Here is a 23,698-nt window from a genome sequence, read left to right as displayed (position 1 = left end):
TGCCATCTCAGGTGTGGGCAGCTGAATCCGGAACGTCCTCTTTGGCCCAAGAATGCCCTGCACCGGCTCCGCTCGTCAGTTCCGGTGCCGGCGCTTCATCCCTGCACAGCTTCTGGGCATGCCTAGACACAGCGGGAGTCGGGCCAGAGGAGGAGAGGCGGCGAGAACCCACACACGTCAGTAACCATGAGGCATAAATTTAACCCCTTGATCACCATCAGTGTTAACTCCTTCCCTGCCAGTGTCATTATTACAGTAATAGTGCATATTTATAGCACTGATTACTGTAGTAATGTCACTGGTCCCCCCAAAAGTGTCAAAAATGTCAGGGGTCCGATCTGTCCGCCGCAATGTCACAGTCCCGCAAAAAAATTGCAGATCGTCGCCATTACCAGTAAAAAAATAAATAAACAAATAAAAATGACAAATCTTTCCTGTAGTTAGTAAACGCGATAACTTTTGCGCAAACCAAACAAAATGCGCTTATTGCTATATTTTTTTTTTTTTCACTAAAAATATGTAGCAGAAAACAAATTGGCCTAAAATGTTAAAATTTGACTTAAAACATTTTTTTTTTTTTTTTGGAATGTTATATATCAGAATGTGAAAAATATATATTTTTTTTTTCCAAATTGTCGCTTTTTTTTTTCCCCAAAAATTTAAAATCGCACAGGTGATCAAATACCACCAAAAGAAAGCACTATTTGTGGGGAAAAAAAGACGTAAATTTAATTTGTGCACAGCATCGCATGATTGTGCAATTGTTCGTTTAAGTAACGCAGTGCCGAATTGCAAAGTGTGGCCTAGTCAGGAAGAGGGTAAAATCTTCCGGTCTTAAAGCGGTTAAGAGAATTTTTTTTGTCAAAGACATGTAGCTAAATACATTTTGGCCTAAATATGACAAAAATTGAATATATTGGATATTTTTTAACTGTCAAAGTAGAAAATGTCAATTTTTAGCAAAATTTTCATTCTTTTTTTATTAATATCGCAAAAAATAAAAAGCGCAGAGGTGATCAAATACTGTACCACCAAATGAAAGCTCTGTTTGTGGGGAAAAAAAATGGACTTACATTTTGTTTGGGTACAGCGTTGCATGACCGCACAATTGTCAGTTAAAGTCGCGCAGTGCCAAGTTGCAAAAAGTGGCCTGGTCATTGAGCAGCAAAATCTTCCGGGGCTAAAGTGGTTGGAAAAACAACTTTTTTTTTTTTTTTTTTTTTTCTTTGAAAATTATTACTTTATCATACTTTACTCAAACTAGAAATCTGAATTTATATACCCTCTGTTCTCAGCTGCATAGAAGATTTTGAGAGGTGGGGTTGGAGAAACATCAATACACTGACCTTCCCAGTGATTTGCTATGGAGGGGGGCATTGTAGCCCAAGTCTGATCATTGGATGAAAGGCAGGCTAGTCTCCTAGCACAGCCAGAAAACTGACCACACTGAGATTACTTTTATGCGTAGTGTGGCCAGTTTGAAACGGGAAAGCAGGGAGGATGGTAGGAACACCGGGTATTTCACATAAAGGAAGACCTACAAAGAGAACAGGATACTTTTTAAATACATGAACAACAGACAGCATGGGTAACATTTTCTTTAACTTATTGTGTGCTTATGTTTGGTCTCCTAAATATATCATTAGAATAATTTTGTGTTTGTGGTACAAAAAAAAAACCGTTAACCTTATTAGAAATACAGAGCTGCCCTGTGGTCTTGCGCAGTCTTCCTGTGTTATCTGAGTATTTAGCTGTCTTAGTTCTTATCTTGATCTAAACAACGATTGGCCCTTTTGTTGAACGGATCAAAGAGTGGGTAGTTTAGCTAGATACTGGGCAGGGCTAACAGCACTATGTCCACAAAAATATAGTGTTGTAACCCCACAACAGGACTTAAAGGGGAGTTCGGCCCCCCCCCCCCCCTCCAAAAATTAGAAGTCAGCAGCAGCTACACATACTGTAGCTGCTGACTTCTAATATTGGGACACTTGCCTGTCCTGGAATCCAGCGATGTCAGCACCACAGCCGATGTTTCCATCGCCTGTCGGGTGCTCCCGCCACCATTGCCGGTCAGGGAACCCGGCAATGAACGGGCGGGTCCCTACTACGCATGCACAAAGCACGTTGCGCACTTGGATTGGCTCGGCGGCAGAGGGTAGAAGGAGGGGTCCTCACTTCGCCGTGGGGCCGTTCCCCCCCCCCCCCCCCCAAAGTGGGGAAGGGTACCTGTCAAAAATGGGTACCCCCCCCCAAATGTGGCACCGAAGGGGGGGGGGGGGTGGAAGCAAATGAGTGGAAGTTCCACATTTGGATGGAACTCCGCTTTAAAGCGGAGCGCCACCAAAAACGGGAAGTTCTGCTCGTTTCCTACAGTATTTGTAACTGCTGACTTTTTTTTTTTTTTGAGGGAACCTGGAGTTCCAGCCTGGGGAAACAAAACAAGTCAGCAGCTACAAACACTTACCTGTCCAGGGATCCTGCAATGTTGGCACCCCAACCCTATCGGTCCATTGGCTTCAAGTACAGGTGCCAGCATCTTCACTAAGGGAGACAGAAAGTGAAGCCTTGTGGCTTCACAGCCTATTTACCACTGCGAGACAACGATGGGTTTTCTGAATGGTCCGCTGTCTTCTGGGACCTTCGTCTCTCCCAGAAGGGGGAGGGGGGGTGGGCGGAAATTTCGTACATCGCCGCACAACGATCGCGGTGATCTAACGCGGAAGTGGGAGCAGGTACCTGGTTTTCACAGGTATCCACTCGACCTTTCCCCCCCAAAAGTTGCTAAATGTGGCAGCGGAGGGAGGGGGAGGAAGCAAACATGTGGAGCTTACTTTTTTGGGTGGAACGCCGCTTTAAGCTGGCTGTAGATGGATTAAATCTTGGCCAGTTTAGCAGGGACTGACCAAGATTCGATCCATGTATGGGCAGGCTGGTTGTACTGAGGTGGATTCATAGATTTGACTTCAGTACAACCAGGCTGTCACAATTTTTGCATGCGATTTCTGCCAGCGGCTATAGCTGCCAGCAGTGATCATTCTGTTCTGGCTAGGAAGGCTCCCTGCTGGCAGAACAAATTTGCTGACAGGTGTGTGTGTGTGCACAGCTGCACCTGCTGCCTGTACAAAGCAGTGATAGGCTGATTGAATCCATCTGTGACCCTTATCACAGGTAACTGCTGAATGTGAAGATACACATGGACAGCTAGGGCTTCTGAGAGAGACATCTGTCGCTAACCACAGGTAAGAATTCTATGTGTGGAAACCGACGTGGCAGACAGCTGTGGTTGCTGTCAGCCTGTCATTGATTGTACAGGCTGAGGGGCCTCAGTTGTCAGCACACACCTGTCAGTCCAGCCACAGCTATACACTGTCTCCTGCTGCTGTCAGTGCCTGCTTATCTGTGTGAATGAGGCCCAGCTGTTCACCTTTCAGAAAATAGAAGGTTCTAATATTCCTTTCAGATCTTTACAATGATGCAAGAATTGGCCCATGTAGCATCAGTCTCTAGCAACTCCCTCTTTGATTAGTGAAAAGTATTTATGCAAGCATATTTTTCCATGATAACGGATCACATCCATGTAGTCAATTTTATGTGTGCCTATTGTAATTTATGAAGCTATTCAATGTCACCAGAGTTCTTTTACTGTACAATAGTGTGTGGGTTGTGTTGAATTTAATAGTTTTCATCAGAGGCGTAACTAGAACCTTCAGGGCCCTGATGCAAGAAACCATGAAGGGCCCCCCAGACCCCTGGCCGGGGCCCTTACCTTCAAGCCCAGGGCTCTTCCCACTAATCCCGGGGCTCTTTACACTCGTTGCATGGCCTTTTATTACGGTCCCGCAGCAGGATTTTTTAACAAGTTCTGCAGTGGGCCCCCTTTCTGCAATCTTGGGGCCTCCCCACAGTGGTGCAATGCCAGGGTCCAGTCGCAAGTGTGACCTTTGCAATCCTGGAAGTTCACCCACTGGTTTGCTACCGGGCCCCCTGGAGCATGGGGCCCGGTAGCGATTGCAACCCCTGCAACCCCTGTAGTTACGCCCCTGGTTTTCATAGATGTTCTTCATCTCACACAGTCTCCTTTTTATTAAAGTATGTGTCTGCATTGCCTATAGCAAGAAACTTCGAAGAACCCTCTTATTTTCTCACTGTCACTGGAAGAAAAAAAAAATGCAAATATGGGTACTGTGGTCAAAATCGACAGTTTAATTGTAAAATCTTGAGCAAAACAGGAACATTACTCCATGGTAACGAGTCAGGTTGATCTTTTGAAGCAATTAAAACTGAACTCCAGCCTTCCCCCTCAGTCTTGCACAGTTGTATTGGTTCCTTTCCTGTACTGAAAATGCTTAGTCTGATTTCAGTGCACACTGAGATTTTTACAGTGTTCTTTAGAAGCTGCAGCAAGTCAGAGCCCACCTTCTATTAGCTGGCTGAAGATTTCCAGCATCATGTAGCTCTTCCCCTCTATCCAGGGTGTCTTGCCTGTCCCTTTTCATTTATTTAGGTTTTAGTTCTTTGGGTTATGGAGGCTCCGCATCAAAGGTGGGTGTTGCCTAAGGCGGTCTGAAAACAATTACAGCCTTCCTAGGAACACCCACCCCTCCCATCAGGGCATATTAATATTTACATAACTCCTGCAGTGCTTGCTTCAGGGCAAAGGGCTTTTGAGAGGAGTAGTGAGGTAGAGTACTGCGATGTCTTCAGGAAGCCATGTACAGCACTCTGCTGGCCTCTCCCACCAGCAATGATTGCACAATGAAGCACATATACCCAGTAATGATACAATCGGGTCTAAAATAAGGTATGTGATGAAATTGGAAAGGTTTTATTCAGTTGCTTTGTCAGACCCTGGGGTACACTGAGTGAAGCACTGTTGTGGTGGATGTGACCAAATTGCAGTAACAGTGTGAATGGGGTATTCAATAAAACCTGAGCCCATTATTTGTTTACACAGCACACATACCACCGTTTTTGAACCCACAAAATATGCTTTAGGCCCCTTTCACACGGTCCGCATTCCGTTGCAGACCGAGCTCTGCTCAGCGGGGTTCGATACACCGATCCCCGCTGAGCCGGCGGATGACAGCTCCGTCTCCGCACTGTGTGCATAGACGGAGGTGTCAGAGCCCCGCTGCTCTCTATGGGGAATTGGATGAGAGCGGCCCGCCTGTCCGCTCTCATCCGATCCAATGCCCAGGACGGATGGAAAATAGGGTTTCCATCCGTCTGGATTCCATGGACAGGATCGGATGCGGATGGCAGCGGGTGTCAGCGGACATGTCACCGCTGACATCCGCTACTCCATAGGGCTAAATGGGGCATCAGATCAGATGCGCCTAAAAAACTGACAGGCGGATCTGATCGGAATGCCCGTGTGAAAGAGCCCTTAGTCTCTTTTGTCTCGAGCAACAGGCTCCAGACACACATAAACATCAGCACAATGGGTTTTTTTTTTGTTTTTTTTTTTTAAATGGAAACCTTTCCAAAACTTGCGGTTTCCTGCCAATTCAGTATAGTATAGACAGAGACTTTTACTGTGCCAACCCATAGATGAGCATCGTTTTAAAAGACTGGGGTGACTTTACACACATCAGCTATTGGGACCGTGAACAATTTTGGTGAGGAGTGTATACTGAACAATACAGCTTAAAATGCGCAGGGGTCAGGAGGATTTAACACACCTAGTGTTTGGGATGCGTACAAATCACAAAGAACAGGTGTATGTATGGCGCAGAGGTCTAGCTTACTTAATGCACAAAGCCGAAAGCTAAGGCAGGCCATATATAAAGCAATTTTCTATTTGATGCAACACAGTCAGTATTGGTAGGGAAAACCTTCCCGCAGCACTATTGTGTTCTGCTAGCCTGGAACCTTCCAACCAGCCTGCCCATAGACTGCTCGAAATTTTGATCTGTCTATGGCCAGTTAAAGAAATACGTAATTCATATAACATGTGGGCTAGAAATTTGTAATGGACCCTCCCTAAGCAGTAATTGCCCCCTCCTTCCCTGATATGTACTTTGCCTTTTGATATTCTTATTTTCTTAGCTCTACAGGTTTCTATGTAATGACATTTCATAAGCTGCCGTGTCATTTATTCGCCTCTCCCCTTTGCCTATTTACAGAACGCCTTGTATTCTGTGAACCATTCACAAACCTGAAGATGTTGCGTTAATGGAATGGGAAGAGGACTGAATAAACAATATTGCAGCTTTTGCGTATGAGAGCCGCAATGGGCTGGAAGTATATTGTGAGCCATACAATCTGGCTGGATGAAAGTGTAGATATACAAGAATGGGCAGTGATTCTTGATTTTTTTTATTTTTTATTTTTTTTTTTTTCTCCTCCCGGAATTCATAACTAAAGTCTATTTGCCTGGAATCCTGCTTTAATGCATGCTTTTTTTTTTCCATGATTGCTAGCCTTGACAGATCCAATCTATATGGTCAATTTTCTGCACACTTATTGTAAAATATAAGCCTATTTTGAGTCACCAGGGAGTGCTTTTTACTATTCTACAGTACTGTATGTAGGTTGCATTATATTTTTATAGAGGTTTTAAATTGTCTGCATTGCTAAAAACAAGGAATGCTTTGTGATCTGCTTTTATGTCTAGGTTGGAAGAACCATCAGTTTTATATGTGAGGCTATAAGAGTGAAAATAGAGACAGAGCATCTACATGGCTAGTTACAGTTTGGGGGGGAACAAACGTGGGTAAAGAATAATACAGACGGTGCTCTAGAATGCTGCCCCAACATACAAATGAAGCTCTGTAGAGCGAGATTAAAAGAATGTATGTTAAGCTGGATATGCATTATACAAGTTTGTTTTATGGCCTTTAGATTTGCCTTCAATTATGTATTTAAAGGATTGCCTGATTGCATGCAGTTTGGAAATGTTTAGGTTTTGACCTCATTTATATGATTTTGGTAAATCAAGTAAAGTTGTACAAGAGAATTGAATGAAAGTTGTATAGTGTGTCGTCCACTTTAGACAAACTGCACTAAATCTTCAGTCATTTTTTTTTTTTTTTTTTTTTTTTACACCTTAGTAGACAGCACCCCACAACACATATAGGAGATTAAACCAGAAGTATCCTCCTAACCAATTCCTAGTTTTAAGGAGGAACTAGGGGTCTGTTAAATACAGTACATCTGTTCTGTGAATGTATGAACAAGTCCTGCCTGCCACTGCGGCAGACAGCTTGTAGTACTGCGAGGGCGCTGATGATTAATTCTTCCTGCAATTCAATAACTGTCTGCCCATACAGCTATACGGAGTGTCTGCAGGAGCCTGACATTACACCTGTGATTTACTATTCGAGGATGCAATGCTTTACAGGCTGTTGTGAATTTTCTTTCATTCGTTGACGGACACAGCTTCGTAGCATTCTTGACCATTGGGTTATACTGCCCCCTACAGGAGTAGGACACTAGGCAGCAAAAGAACTTGACTACACCTGTGGGCAGTCCCAGGATGTATACTCTCTCTCTGCTATGGGTACTACTATGGGTCTTTTTTCTGCCTAGTCAGGAGTAAGGACCTAGTTTCTTGCTGCGATCTCTGGTCCTGGCAATTTTTTTTTTTTTTTTTGTTTTCCTTAACCACTTCTGAACCAGGCCTTTTTCTAACCCTTGTTTACAAGTTAAAAATCCATTTTTTTTTTTGGCTAAAAAAAAAAAAAAACCCCAAGCAATTTATTTTTTATATATATAATTTTTTTTTAGCAGAGACCCTAGAGAATAAAATGAAGATCGTTGCAATATTTTTATCATACTGTATTTGCGCAGCAGTCTTACAAGCACAATTTTGTTTTTTAAAAATAGACTTTTTTTTTTTTTTTTTAAATTAAAAAAAACAGTAAGCCCATTTTTTTTTTTTTTTTTCTATGATAAAAGTTATTACGCCAAGTAAATACCCAATATGTCATGCTTCAAAATTGCGCACGCTCGGGGAATGGCGACAAGCATTGGTACCAAAAAAAAGAAAAAAAATCCCCATAGGCGACATTTTAAAAATTTCTTGTTCAGGTTATCAGTATAGCGTTAGAGGAGGTCTAGGGCTCAAATTATTGCTTTCACTCTAGCGATACCTCACATGTATGGTTTGCACACCGTTAACATATGTGGGCGCGACTTGCGTATGCGTTCGCTTCTGCATGCAGGCTAACTGGGGATGGGACGCTTAAAATTTTTTTTATTTACACTTTTAAGAAAAATAAATAATTTGATCACTTTTTATTCCTATTGCAAGGAATGTAAACATCTCTTGTAATAGAAGTAAGCATGACATAACCTCTTCAATGTGAGATCTGGGGTCAAAAAGACCCCAGCTCTCACATCTACACTAAAAAAGTCATCTTTTTCATGATGGGGGGGGGGGGGGGAAATGGGCTCTTTAAATCCTTTGCTAGGAAGCGACGTGCAACGTCGCTCCGGTCCTCCAAGGCCATAGTCGAGTGAGGGCCATCTTGCCCTCACTCGACTTCCTGCCTGAAAGGACAGCGGACTGGATTGTTTTTCCCGCTACTGACGGGTCCGGTAAGCTAGGAAATGGTGGGAAGGGGGCACCTCTACCGCCACCCATTAAGGTAATCCCGCTGAGAATCCGCCGCTGGGACCACCCTTATGTTAAAGCAGGCCGCCTGCGGTTTAAAAATACTGGGGTTATGACAGCTATCCGCTGCCATAACCCCTGTATTTACCATCAAAGTACCGACGTAAAACTGCGGCAGGCGTGGTTAAAATGCTTTTTTTGTCCCGATTTTTTTTTTTTTTTTTTTTTTTTTTTTTTTTTTTTCCTGCAAGATCTAAAATCAACTCCCAGATCTAGATCCAGTGGTCACCCCAGTCTGGCCAGCAAGCGTGTGCAGACCACAGCTCCATGCTAGGTCGGCTGTGACATAGCCCCACTGGACGGGGGCTGGCCTGCGAGTTAAACGCCTTGTAAGGACGCATACGGCTGGGTCTCGGCCTGCGTCGCAGCGTTCCTTCTACCCGACAGCCCCTCCATTTTGATGGCAGTGAGGTTCTGTCTGGAGCAGTCTGTTTTGTTCCTGGTATGGTGAGTAGCTGTCTCCTCCTGGAGGGATTTGGAGTGGACACGGGCCCCTCCCTGGGATGGTCAGACGGACCCCCGTGTTTCCCTCCTTCCCGTTAGGCCCCCCTGTATTCTGGTGGTCCCTGTCTGTCATCTAGCACCCATCCACTCCCCCATCTTGGGTAGTGTGGTGGTCTGGGCTATTTCTGGGGCATGGTAGTGGGGGCGGGGGGGGGTACGCTGCCGGCGACTGGGCTATCGTCTGGGGGGGGGGAGACTTCTGTGCCCAGTTCCCCCCTTCCCTCGGGTATTATTCTTGGGTTCCTGGGAGCCTGTATTAGTCTCTCTGGAGCTTGTTTTTCGTTTGTCCAGCATTCTAAAGCAGCTACCACTACAAAGGAGCCTCTGAGGATTTCGGCTGTGGGAGCCCCTCCTTTTCCCCTGGTGATGACTCCTGGGTCCTTCCTTTCCCTGGACACTGCACATGGAGCAATTGTTATCCTGGTGCAGCCGGTGCCTTTCTGGTGGGGGATAGAGTCTGGTGGGGTCCTCCCTTTCTCTGCTGCAGGATTGTGGGGGTGCTCTTGTTGCTGGGGACCTGGTGGTGCTACCAGTGCAGTGGGGTTGTCCTTTAGCAGTGTTATGTTTCCTGGGGGTCCCCCTATTACCTGATGGAGTCTTTGGCACGTTTCCCCGCCTTACCCCCTCTCAGAGGCTGTGGGGCCCATGGTGTCCCAACCATCCATAGATGCATTAATGGCTGTCCTGGAGTCCTTTGTGTCCTGGGTGGAAGTGGCTTTTGGGTAGCGGGCCTTCCCCTGCCTCATCTGTCTCCTCAGATCCTGAATCTGATTTGACCACCGCGGACATGGCCCGCCCTGCAGGTTTTGCGGCCATGTGCCCTGACACTTTCGTCCATTAAAACACTGAAAGTGCATCAGCTGATTGAGCACAGATTCTCCCATTCTGGAGTCATCCTTCCGAAGATATAGTGGAACATACAGATTTTTCTTAGAAACAGAAACCAGTAGGAATCTGCTACAAAGTTTGGTGAAATCCTTGCAATGTACATAGATCATCCAGAGGGGATTGTGGTGTTTTTATTAAAAAAAAAAGCAGAGTTACACTTTAACGTGGAATATTGGTCAACAGACTACTATAATTACCTAATAGAATGCTTCAGGTACATTGTAAACACATGGTTCTTTGTGTAGATCAAGTACTTGGGGCTCTGTTAGAGATTTCTCTTCACTCATGTCCTTCTCTCAATGTTTTACCAGTGAGGGGAACCCTCCAGCAGTAACAGACAAATTTCAGAAGAGTAGGTGAGGGTTAGGCTGGTTCGAAATTCGAAATAATTTTAGTTCGAATTTCGCACTATTAGTGAGCGGCAGCAACTGCCGATTTTTGTGCAGCCATTGGATTTGAGTGATCGGGCATGTTGGAAAGTTTTTGAAAAACAAACTATTTTCTAATCCATGATGGGAGAGGTGGGAAATATAATCGAAAAATAAAAATGGAAATACATTTTCGGAAAGTAAAGATTCTTGGCCACGAAAGTTCTTTTCTGTATCAACATGGGGTGAAATCGAAGGCTTGGGTGGTAGAATTTCGAAATCAATGGTAGCACCATCGAATCACAAAACAATAAATCATTTGGAATTCGTCTTCTGTATGTATGGCCTGCATTTTTATTTTCCCTTGCTTTCACAGAAACCATTGTATTCTGTGATTGGTTCACAGATTATAAAGCTTTCTGTGAACTGGCAAGGGGAGAGGAAAGGCAGATAAATGACAGTACGGCTTCTGTATATGAGACTCGGCTCTTGGTTGTAGCGCCAAAGTATCTGGCATAAAGGACACTATAAATAGAATAGTCAGCATTCCTAAAGTTGGAATATACTGCATTTGAATAAACTCCTTCTTTATATTTATTAATGTTTGATTGCTTCAATTATAGCTCTTTGTAAATTATTTTAAATGCCATTTAGGTGCTCAGTGTTGTAAATTCTCTGTTCCAAACAAGCATTATGGAATGGTATCGTTGGTCTTATCAGCACTGCCCTATAATGGGCAAATCCAAGTTTTGCCATTGTTCAGTAGTCAGGAGACTGCATACACGGAAGAGTCAGAAAGTCATAAGGCATTCACAAGATGTTATGTTTTCCAGTGTTAACTTGCAGAGATAAAACACATGTGTTCAAAGTCAGGGTTTTTACTGCTCTTGCAAGGTCATTCACATGACTGTTATCTTCTGGGTGAGCCGTTGCAAATTAAAATTTCATTGGACCAATCGGGCTGATCAGGGATATGGAATATAAAAAAAGACAATACAGTAATTCAATGTTTAACAACGCAGCTTTTTAGTAAAGGGGTTCTGGATTTAGTTCCCATCAGGGACTTTTATATGCTTGAATTTTCTATGTTATTCCACTGTTCCAATGGGTTTCCTCTTAAAATATTCTTGTCGTTTTTTAAAGGTAGCAGATGTAAGGCCAATGGAAAAGCTGTCTGACACTTCAGTTTAATTACCCATAATCACGATCTGAAAATTGTATGAAAAATTCCGCTTTCGGAATGATCGTACTATAACCGGATCGTTAGCACAGAGGTTTTGAGACCTGATCATGATGGTTTATCTGATATTATCTGATCGGACAAGCATTAAAATTTTTTCTCGTACAATTTTCGTTTAATCAGTACAGTTGTCATCCGAAAATACAATACAAATACACTACAACACATTACATCAAGGCTAGACAAACCCCAGGTTGCATTGGCGACTAAAATTAGCGGCCTGGCGTCTGGACCCTCCAGTCTCCTCTATGGAGTGGCAGATGTCTGTTGACAAACGCTGCCATCCAATCCTGTCGACAAAAAAGGTGAATGGTGGTCATACTTTCCATCTGTGCGATGGATTGTATCAGATGGCATCAGATTGAAATGGACAGGCAGTCCATTTCCATCCAAACACATCAGCCAAGTTCTCACTCCAGTGGAGATGACAGGCGTGCTGCTCTCCTCAGGCAGGGAACTCCAACATGTACACATGAAAAAGGAGGCGGCGCAAACATCTTGTGCATTACCCATAGTCCCCTTACAAATTTTTTATTAAAATACAAAAAACATACTCCCGAACAAGAAGAGTAAAATCGCATTATGAGATCCTTTCCACGTGTGGTGGACCCATGTCCCTGTAACGGTCCTATCTACGGGGACATGATCCTTTCCATATGTGGTGGACCTTCGTAATGTGATTTTACTCCTTGTTTGTGAGGTTTTTTTTTAATTTGTAAGGTGACCACAGGTAATGCACTAGGTGTTTGCGCCTCCTTTTTTTTTTTTTTTCTATGAGTATTTCCATCCGACTACTCCATAGAGGCGAGTGGAACTGTGTCCATTTTCGCTCTGCATAGTGGAGTGGACAGGACCTGTCATCCACCTGCTAAGTGGGGGATTAGCAGAGAAATCCCTGCTGAGCAAGCGGATTCCGCTTAGCCAAGGTGCACAGGTGAAAAGGGCCTAAGGTGTCGTTCCCTAGTGAGCCACTGCCCATCACACCGTCAAGTACACACGGGCCGAATGCCGGGCAACATCAGCCAGTTCAATAAACACTGTCCGCCATTCTGTCCGTGTGTATGGCAGCCGGTCCGACAGAAGCCGGCCATTCAGCATGCGTAAAAAAAAAAAAAAAAACTGGCTCCTAACTTTTTTTTAGCTGGCTCCTAGATTTCAAGCAAATTTGTCAAGCCCTGCATTACATCACTTCAAATTTTTTTTTTTTTTTTCTCATACGAGAATTGTCAAAACTTTAGTAACCTCTCCATTTTCATTTTCGATAATGACTAGCATGCAAAAAAAAGACGATCTAACATCCGATTTTCCGAGAGTTTGTGTGGGCCATTAGGCCCCTTTCAGACTGGAAGGACTCCGTCAAGCGAATCCATGCTCATTGGGGAATCTGCCCACTGACCCACTGAGCAGGCAGATAACCAGTCCGTCTCCAGCTGACACTCGTCCGATCTGCTAGATGGATGGGGAGCAAATCCATCTGTTTTTGGCTGCCCAAATTGGATGCAGGCGGGTGTACACACACGTATTAGTTTACATCTGCCTCCTCAGAAAACAATGGATGGTCCAATCAGGTCCCTCTGGTGTGAACGGGGCCTAAGTCACATCAGATCTGCTTCCAGAGGTTGGGGAGCTGTAACCTGTAGCAATGGTTATAAACCTCCAAGTTAAATAAGAATATGACAGGTGGCCCTCATGCTTATTTTATCCTGAAAGCCCTTTAGTTTTTCGTAGAGATGGGAAGAATTGGTACTTCTGCTGTCTGTAACCCCATTAGGGAGATTTCCCTCACTTTCTATCTGTGACACCAGAACAAGAAATGTAGGAAGTGGAGTGGGTTGTGTCATCTGGACAGGAAAGTCCTGACGGCTGTAAAAATGTTCTAACCCTTCCTTACCCCACAAAAGTTTGTGTATGGCTTCGTTTAACAAGCATCTGCCATTAAGATGTGGTAGAATTACGTGGTTTGCATTCACCTTGACTTGTACAAGGCAGAAAAGCAGACCGAATGCAAACAAAGCCTGCATAAATGAGCTGTTTTCTTCCGAATATATTGGCTAAAATCTTGGTCTGTGTAAGGCCATGACAACTGGCCTAAAAACTTAATCCATTTTTCATTTTTGTTATTTATACTGTTATTTCTCTACATGTTTGCTTTACTTTAACTTTTTTTCTTTTTTTTTCTCCAGGCATCCTTCTTAACAAAGAAGCTGAACATTGGAGGAAAACGGGTGAACCTTGCAATTTGGGTATGAAAATATTTGCCGGTTATTGTACAGGCTAGGAGAACTGAATAAGGGCTCTTTCACACGGCCGCTCCGCTTGTCCTCAAATCATCCTATTTTTTTGCGGATGATTTGCGGACATAATGTAAGTCAATGGCATTGCGGATGTCAGCGGATGACCATCCGCTGACATCCGATTTTCTTCCTTTCAGTTCTGTTCCGTTTTTTTGGAACGGAACAGAACCCTATTTTTTCATCCGTTCAAAAAACGGAAAGGAAGGAAAATCGGATGTCAGCGGTGTCATCCGCTGACATCCGCAATGCCATAGACTTACATTATGTCCGCATATCATCCGCAAACGGATGGGATGATATGCGGGCATACAGAGCGGATGACACAAGTGTCATCCGCTCCGTGAAAAAAAAAAGTCCCGCAGCAGAGATTTCACACGGAGCGGCCGTGTGAAGCCTTCCTCTTCCTTAATCTGAAAATCTGATTCTTTAAAAAACAAAAAAAAAAAACTAAAAACACACAAGTTGAAATGCATGCCTGTAATTTAAAGTAGCGCAGTGCCACATCGCAAAAAAAATGGCCTGGTCATGAAGGGGGGGGGGGGTAAACCTGGAGTTGAAGGGGTTAAGCATATATATATATATATATAGAGTATATATATATATAGAGTCCTAACCCTAATAAAAACACCTACGTTTATCCCATGAATCCTATGCAATTTTTGGAATACAGTAGTATCACAATAAATAAAAACCTGTTTCTTGAGACTGAGGAGTAACCAGTTGTGGTTATTGACTGCTTATGGATCGCCCGCCCCAGTTTTACGTTGACGTTAAATACTGGGGCTATGGCAGCAGATAGCTGCCAAAACCCCGGTATTTATTTATTTTTTTTACAGGGCGGGCAGTCCTCTTTCACGTAAGTAGTCCCAGCGGAGATTCGCCGCAGGATGAATTTTATGGGTGGCAGGAGAGGTGCCCTGTCGCTTCCCGTCATTTTCCCCACTTACCAGAGTCGTCAGTAGCAGTGAGAACGATCTGGTCCTTTTCCCCTCCTAGGCAGGAAGTCGAGTGAGGGCAAGCTGGCCCCCACTTGACTCCTTGACCATGGAGGACCCGAGCTACGTCATACGGTTGTTGCCTCCCAATAGCCTTAAAGGGCCCATTTTTTTTTTTTTTTTTTTTTTTTTTTTTGTGTAGATGTGAAATCTGTGGTCTTTTTGACCCTCAGATCTCACATTAAAGAGGACCTGTCCTGCTTATTTCTATTACAAGGGATGCTTACATTTTTTTTAAAGGGACAGTGCAAAAATTAAAGGTAAAATAAGAAAAAAAAATGTAAAGCGCCGTCCCTCCGAGCTTGCACGCAGACGCGGATGCATAGGCAAGTTGCGCCCACATATGTAAACGGTGTTTAAACCACGTGTGAGGTATCACTGTGATCATCTTTAGAGCGAGAGCAATAATTCTAGCCCTAGACCACCTCTGTAACGCTAAACTGGTAACCTGTAGAAATTTTTAAAGCGTTGCCTATGGAGATTTAAGAGTAACAATGTTTATTGCCATTCCATGAGCGTGCGCAATTTTAAAGCATGACATGTTGGGTATCTATTTACTTGGCACAGCGTTATCTGTCACGTTCTAGAAATAAATTGGGCAACTTTATAGGGCAAGTTTATACTGTTTCCTATTTTTTTAATTCAGTGTATTTTTTCCAAATAAATTGCATTTGTAAGACCGCTGCGCACGGTGTGACTTAAAGTATTGCAATGATCTCCATTTTGTTCTCCAGAATCTCTGGTAAAAACAAAAATATAGAATGTTTGGGGGTTCTAAGTAATTTTCTAGCCAAAAAATGCTTATTTTAAGTGTCAGAAATAGGCCTTGCCCTTAAGTGGTTAAAAGCTAAATTCACCTTTTGGAAAATGTTACATGTTCCAGCCATTTTAGGGTGGGACATGCAACATGCTCCTGCACCTTCTTCCCACGGGGTTCACAGGAGGAATGCTTTAAAGGCTTTAGTGTAAAAAAAAAAAAAAAAAAAAAAAAAGTGTTTTGTTTACCTGCAAAAAGATGAGCTAGTTATTATTTTTTACATGTGTGGTGTTTTTTTTTTTTTTTTTTTTTTTATATAAAAAAAGTGAACTTCTTTTAAGGGAGGACCTAAAATGTATGTGCATGTATTAGGAACTGCATTCTAGTGCTTAATGTAGTGAGTTTCTTATATATACGTTAGAGGTCTTGCTGTGCTTAGCCCCGTGCAGTGACTCCCTGGGGGCTTCACTTTTGATGTTTAGGTGTGGGGTGTTTTTATATATGCTTTACTATTTAACTCTACAGTATGTAATGCACGTTTTGATTAAAGTGCACCTGCATTGAACTGGAGTGAACCAGGCCTTGGGAAAACTAGGGTAAACCCAGTGTTGCTGACTGTTTTGTGTGGGGATGAGAGATGGCTTTTGGCTTCCGTACTGAGATTGCATTTTATTTTTTTTTCTTTTACATCCGACAGGATACTGCAGGACAAGAGAGATTCCATGCACTTGGTCCAATATACTACAGAGACTCTAATGGAGCTATTTTAGTGTATGACATTACAGATGAGGACTCATTCCAAAAGGTAAACCTGTCAGAGCACCCTCACACAAAGCAGAAAAATGAAACCACTTTACTTTGCTACAGTTTCATTTTCACATTACTAGTTTAAAAAAAAAAACAAATTTTCATGATCGCATCGTGAACATTCTGTTGCTGTGCTTAACTTGAGCGGTGGGAGTTATGTCACTGACTACCTAATAGTAAGCCAACAATAAATCTGTGGCACTCAGTAAATTCTATGACCGTACGAAATAATTTTTTGTTAATAAATAGTATATTTAGTCTGTGCCACAGAACTTTCCCAGCTTTTTGAAGTGTACCCTTTCCATAGAATTTGACGTGGGAAGTTCTTATTGTATTTTTTTCATTTTGTAAACATCTGTTGATCCTGTCAGCATCTCATTACAATATACTCTTCTGTAGTAAAATCCTTAAAACACTGCCGCAATAACAGATGCTGGCACTGTTGATGGGCCTACCAGTAAGTAGCCATTTTTAGTTCCACCCACGTTCAAAACAGCTCCATTTATTGGAGCTTAGGGAAATTATGTTGAAACTATTCTCACTCCCTATCAGCACCCCCCCCCCCCATACATAGCACAATTTAAGGAGTAGCAGAGAAATCCATCTTGCTAACAGCAATTTGCTGTTAGAGGTAAATTACAGTACTTTTTAGGACATTTACCATGGAAAAAAAACATGCGTTTTTTTATTTTTATTTATTTATTTTTCTTTAACCTGAATTTTTCTTTTTTGTAGGTAAAAAATTGGGTGAAGGAACTAAGAAAAATGTTGGGAAATGAAATTTGTTTATGTATAGTAGGTAAGTAACCATTATTTACTAGTCTGATTACATACACACATACACATTTTTTTTTTTTTTTTTTGGGTCACTCATCTTGTTCTTAGGGCACTGTTTGTCATGTGGTGTATGTGCTATGATCACACACAGTTATAAAGAGTGGTCAAGATTTAGAACTTCTGTAACCTTTATTTTTTATTGCTGTATACATCTTGAGAGATTTTTATTTAGTTTATCACAGTGAGAACATGTTTTAATTATTTGCGATGCAAACCATTTTTACTTCCTGCTGGAGGCTCCCATCACAGGAAATGAGAAAACAAAAAAATAATTTGTCTAAAGTTTTTATAAAATGGAAAAATATATCTTTATTTTCATTGTGAACCACAACCCTATTCAAAATCCTCTAACCTAATCTAAATACCTGCTGGTAGCCCTGGGATCCTGATGTACTGCTGCAGTGCGAGTCATTTGCACAAGTGGAACAGGTCTAAAGCTGGCCATGTGTTAATCAGTTTTTTCATTCAGCCAACCGGAGTCAATTTTTTTCCATCCACACATTAAAGGGAAAATACTTCTTGTGTCGTATTTTGGCAGCAAGACCTCCCTAAAATCGGATTATATTTGTTAGTGCTGAAGGCCATTGGCTGCATGCGCTGATCAAGCAGAGACTTTACAATCAGCCTATTCATGAAAATTCGATCAATAGATCGAGTTCTCAGGTACAAGAACAGCCATACAAGGCCAAAATAAGGGCGCACATGATGAAACTGACAACCTTCCCTCTCACTCTGCTTGGCTCCTTTCATTTGACATGTACTATATGCATCAAGATCTGACATATATTTCTCTTGTAAATATGACTAAAACTATATATATATATATATCTTTAAACAGGTAACAAAGTAGACTTGGAAAAAGAAAGGCATGTCTCTATTCAAGAAGCAGAAGCGTATGTGTTTTTTTTTTTTTTCTTAGGTTTATCTTTTATTTTTATTTTGTCTTAACTTGACAATGCTTCATTGGGAAATCATTTAATTTTGCTTATTTTTTTCTAAAGTTATGCAGAGTCTGTGGGTGCAAAGCACTACCATACTTCAGCCAAGCAAAATAAGGGAATTGAAGAGTTATTCCTTGATCTTTGTAAAAGTAAGTACCAATATCTGATTTCAGATGTCTATCAGCTAAGATTTCAGTAAAGGGAACATGCTTTATAGCACAGTAAGTCTGGGTTCACATCTGTGTGTCATAATGCATTCTTTACGACATTTGGTATCCCATTTTTTTTTTTTTTTTTCCGTTGGGTCTGGTTTGCATATACCAGGGGTGTCCAAACTTTTTTCAAAGAGGGCCAGATTTGATGAAGTGAACATGCGTGAGGGCCGACCATTTTACCTGACATTCTTTGGACCATTCAAATTAAATACAAAGTAACTATTTTATGCATAGTTTATTGCAAAAGGCATACTTTTCCTTTCATCACATAGATGACAAATCTAAGCGGATGTTAAATCACTCTGCCTTTCATATCTGAAGGCCAGATGAAAAAAAAATCCAAGAAGCTGAAATATATGCCAGGAACCTTGTAAAGTACATTACATATTATTGGTAATAAAGGTTGTCTGTCAACTTTTAAGTTAAAAAAAATATGAACAGGAACATAACACCAAGTATACATGTTGTGTTCAAATATATTGATAACTGACATCAACTGAGAATTTGCAATGTATTCATCTCAATCCGGAGCATGCTTGCTCCCTAATCTGTCACAAGGGTTAACCGCATATTGATTAATGATGGCAGCAAAAAAAATCATGAATGATGCCAATTTATTTTTCCAAATTACCTGTGGGGCCGTATTAAAGCAGCCCGGGGGCCGCATTTGGCCCGCGGGCCGGACTTTGGACATGCCTGGCATATACGCATTGCTGCACATCATGGAAAACGGTTAGAAACATATTTTTATTCATTTAAAGTTCATGGGAGTGCATGAAAAAACATAGTTACTGAGATTCACCCTGACATCTGTGCTCTTGATCTAGCTGTATTTGAAAAAAGATAAGTTTTCTCATACCTTCTTAGATCCTGATCACATACTTTGAGAAATTTAAATGAATTATAGGTGGATACAGTGTCGCATGACCACGCAATTGTCAAAGTAACATAGTGCCATATCGCACAAAATGGCCTGGTGATGGGAGGTAAATCTTTCTAGTGATTAAAAGGAAGGTGGACAGTTAATTTACAGTTGCGCTCAAAGGTTTGCATCCCCTGGCAGGAATCGTGAAATTTTGGCATTAATATTGAAAATATGACTTCTCATGCCAAACTACTGTCTTATGTTAGGATAGTGATCATATAACCATTTATTATGTAGTTTAGGCTCCTTTTTTAAAAAATCACCCAAATGGCCCTGATCTAAAGTTTACATACCCTGGAATGTTTAGCCTTGGTACAGGCACACAAGGTATCACACACGTTAAAATGGCAATTAAAGGTTAATTTCCAATAGCTAGGTGTTTTTTAAATTACATTTAGTGTCTGTGTATACATAGTCAATGAGTTTGTTAGCTCTCACCTGGATGCACTGAGTAGACTAGATACTGAGCCATGGAGAGCAGAAAAACTGGCAAAGGCCTACGTAACAAGGTAATTGTTCAATCGCTTATTAAGATGTAAAAAATTCAGGTATCTCTTGATACCAAGCCAAAGTCACGTGGACCAAGAAATATTGCAGCCACCACTGTCTGAGTTTTTCAGGACACAAAAAAAAACCCATAGGTAACCTCAGGAGAAAGACAGGCTGCTCTGGAAAAAGACAGTACGGTTGTTTTTAAGGAGCTCAATATAACAATATTTGAACAAAAATGAGCTGCGTGGTTGAATTGCCAGAAGGAAGCGTTTATTGTGCCAATTCCACAAAAAGCATGGTTACAATATGCCCCACTACACCTCAACACTCCTCACTGGGCTTTTTTTGTGGCATTGGTGCAGTAAAGGTCTCTTTCTGGCACATCAAGCCTGCAGCTCATTTTTGTTCAAGTATCGTTGTATTGTGCTACTTAAGAACACACCATCTTGTTTTGCAGAGCAGCTTGTATTTCTCCTGAGGTTACCGATGGGTTTTTCTTTGTATCCCAAACAATTCTTCTGGAAGCTGTGGTTGCAATCTTTCTTGGTCTACCTGACTTTGGCTTGGTATCAAGAGATTACTGAATTTTCCACTTAAGTCATAAGTGAACAGTACTGACTTTCATAGTCAAGGCTTTGGAAATCTTTTTCTATCCTTTTTCCATCTTTAATAAGTTACATTACCTTGTTATGCAGGTCTTTGGACAGTTTTTCTTTTATTTTATTTTTTTTCCTTGCTTCCCATGGCTCAGTGCCTCGCACAGTCAGCGCATCCATGTGAGCGCTAACAAACGCATTGATTATTTATACACAGACCCTAACTGCAGTTAAAGCCACAGGTGTTTTAAATTAAATCTTGAATTGCCATTGTAACCTCTGTGTCACCTTCCTGTCTGTACAAACGCCAAACATTCCAGAGTAGATAAACTTTTGATCAGGACCATTTGGAGTAATTTCTGTTGTCCTTTAAATTTAAAAAGGAGCCAAACAGGAACAAGTCCATAATTTCCTGTTGTTCGTGTTAACTTTGGGTGCATTTTCTTCTTGCCCTTTTTATTAAAGTGGTTGTAAAGGTTGAAGGTTATTTATTCATGAAGGAAAAAAAAACACAGTATGCAGTTCCCTCTGCAGTCCACAAAATACTTACCTGAGCCCAATCCTGATTCAAGGATGTGCACAGGAGTGGCTGCTCTTCTGGGTATTTGCCTCTGAGACACAGCAGTGGAGGCGGAGTTATCACAGCCAGTGAGCCAAAAAGATGAGTGTCTTATAGTCACACACAGCTGGGCTTGGGAGCGAGCATGCGCGAGTGCCTTCATAGCAAGCAGAGGAGTTAGGAGTGTCGACGGGGTGCTCTGTGCAAAATCATTGTACAGAGCAGTTGGGTAGAAGAAGTTTATTTTATTTAAATATTTTAACCTTTGATAGTTAAGATGACTATTTCTACCCTTAACCACTTACAGACCGGCCGCATATTTACGTTGCCGTTCAATACCGGGGCAGCTGCCATAACCCCAGTATTTTTTTTTTTAAACAGCGGGTGGTCCGCTTTAACATAAAAGGGGTCCCAGCGGTGGATTACTTTTATGGGTGGCGGGAGAGGTGCCCCCCCCCCCCCCACTGGATTCCTGGTCGTTCACCGTGCTTACCGGAGCCGTCGGTGGCTGGGAAAACAATCCGGTCCTTTCCCCTCCTAGGCAGGAAGTTGAGTGAGGGCAAGCTGGCCCCCACTCAACTCTATGGTCTTGGAGGACCGGAGTGACGTCATACGTAGCTTCCTCCCAATGGCCTTAAAGAGCCCATTTTGTTCATGATGGAAAGACTTTTTTTTTTTTTTTTTGTGCTTTAGTGTAGATGTGAGATCTGAGGTATTTTTGACCCCCAGAGGACCTGTGCTGCCTTTTTCTATTACAAGGGATGTTTACATTCCTTGTAATAGGATAATAAATGATAAAAACATTTTTTTTTTTTTTTAAGGGACAGAGTAAAAATAAAAGGTAAAATAAAATATGTAAAAGGGTTTCAGAACACACATGTAAGGTATCGCGGCGATCGTTAGAGCATTAATTCTAGCCCAGTCCTCCTCTGTAACTCTAAACTGGTAACCTGTAGAAATTTTTAAAGTGTCACCTATGAAGATTTTTAGGTACCAATGTTTGTCGCCATTCCATGAGCGTGCGCAATTTTGAAGCATGACATGTTGGGTATCTATTTACTCTGCGTAACATTATTATTCATTTTCTAGAAAAAAACTGGGCTAACTTTACTGTTTTCTTATTTTCTAATTAAAAAAGTGCGTGAATACCGCGTTGCAAAAAAGATTGCAACGACTGCCATTTTATTCTCCAGAGTCTTTGCCAAAAAAAATATGTATAATGTTTGTGGGTTCTAAGTAATTTTCTAGGAAAAAATACTGATTTTAATTTGAAAAACCACAAGTGTCAGAAAAAGGCCTGGTCCTTAAGTGGTAAGTTATCGGCTTTGGAAAAAAAAGAACCAATTGACATTGTTTTTAACCATTTTGATTGACTTAATGGATTGACTTAAATTTTCACGTTTTTTTTAGGAATGATTGAAACAGCACAAGTAGATGAAAGGGCTAAAGGCAATGGCCCCAGCCAGGCAGGAGGTGCAAGAAGAGGCGTACAGATCGTGGATGATGAACCACAGGCACAGAGCGCCGGAGGATGTTGTTCTGGATAAATGTATAAACTGTGTGGATGCTTGTCCTATCAGGAAGATTGCCATATTCCAAGTCACATGTTCTTTTACCATTGGAGTAACAGAATTTAACAGTATTGAATCAATAACAAAATCAAAGACCAAGCTCTATACTAGTGGAGTCTGACCAGAGAATTGGCATTTTCTACAGCTGTTAACCTAGCAGTTACCAATGGCCTTTTTACATATGTTTTTCTTTAATGAAGAATAATATGCATGTAGAAGAGACCTACTTAAAGCTTCATTTATATTCTTTTTAAATCTGATCCTTATTTAATAACTTATGTACATTGTTAGAATGGTATGCACTTTGCTGCCCTTTGTATTTTGTGGAAAACTAATTGTACTCAAAAAAGAAAAAAGGCATTTTTTTTGTTTTGGCAAATACCAGTCATTCTATTTTTGCAAAGTTTGCACATGTTCTAAATGTCCACATTGGTTATACTCTGTTCATTTCTGTAAAATGATCTGGTAAATGTGCTCTGTGCATTACTTATTAAATATTTTATCTGCTTTTCCATGTGCAGGAAATTGTACTAGAATGTTGAGTGTGGATTTGCAGTTGGCAGGTTTTGTTAAATACGGTTTTGCAACTGACCTGTAATATGTCGCCACTAACACTTCTCACTTGTCCGTATACCTTGCTCTGGTTTGTTGTGATTGCATATCTATATACTTTTTTTTTTTTTTTTTTTCTTTCACCCACAATAATTTTTAAATAGCATTGCTAATCGGAGAATCTAATCTGACTCAATCAGTACAATGTTATCTTAATAATCTTGATACTCTGCAGATACGTTTGGAAAGCGTATACGTTGCAAAATGTAGAACCAGCAGTTACTGCTTGGTATTTACTAATCTCTCCTTCCATGTAATTGCTATTATTCGTTGTAGAATAAATCATATGTGTCTAACAATGTAATCTCCTCCTTTAGTTTTGGAAACTTGTATGCAGTTTCCACAAAGAGATTCCTCCAAAAAGAATGTCTTTTCAGTGAATTGTAGCCCCTTTTAAACCTGTACAAACTGTAAAGATGTTAAAATGCTACCAGGGTTGACAAAGCGGGTAACTGTAGTTGCGTTCATGTAGCTTTCTGT

General features: G+C 41.5%; 1 protein-coding gene across 1 annotated transcript in view; it reads left to right on the top strand.

The window, feature by feature from the left end:
* RAB21 (RAB21, member RAS oncogene family) overlaps positions 1–23,118 on the top strand; it is a 34,913-nt gene extending 11,795 nt beyond the window's left edge. Inside the window, exons 2-7 of the mRNA XM_082253109.1 lie at positions 13,801–13,860; positions 16,361–16,468; positions 17,206–17,269; positions 18,146–18,200; positions 18,309–18,397; positions 22,446–23,118. Coding sequence (XP_082109235.1) covers positions 13,801–13,860; positions 16,361–16,468; positions 17,206–17,269; positions 18,146–18,200; positions 18,309–18,397; positions 22,446–22,582 — 513 coding nt within the window. The 3' untranslated portion in view covers positions 22,583–23,118. The remainder of the gene's footprint in view (positions 1–13,800; positions 13,861–16,360; positions 16,469–17,205; positions 17,270–18,145; positions 18,201–18,308; positions 18,398–22,445) is intronic.
* The last annotated feature ends 580 nt before the right edge of the window (positions 23,119–23,698 follow it).

The sequence above is a fragment of the Pelophylax lessonae genome (assembly GCF_965119305.1).
Source record: "Pelophylax lessonae genome assembly, chromosome: 4".
Classification (NCBI taxonomy): Eukaryota; Metazoa; Chordata; class Amphibia; order Anura; family Ranidae; genus Pelophylax; species Pelophylax lessonae.
The sequence above is the reverse complement of the archived record's forward strand: the minus strand, read 5'-3'. Positions and strand labels throughout refer to the sequence as shown.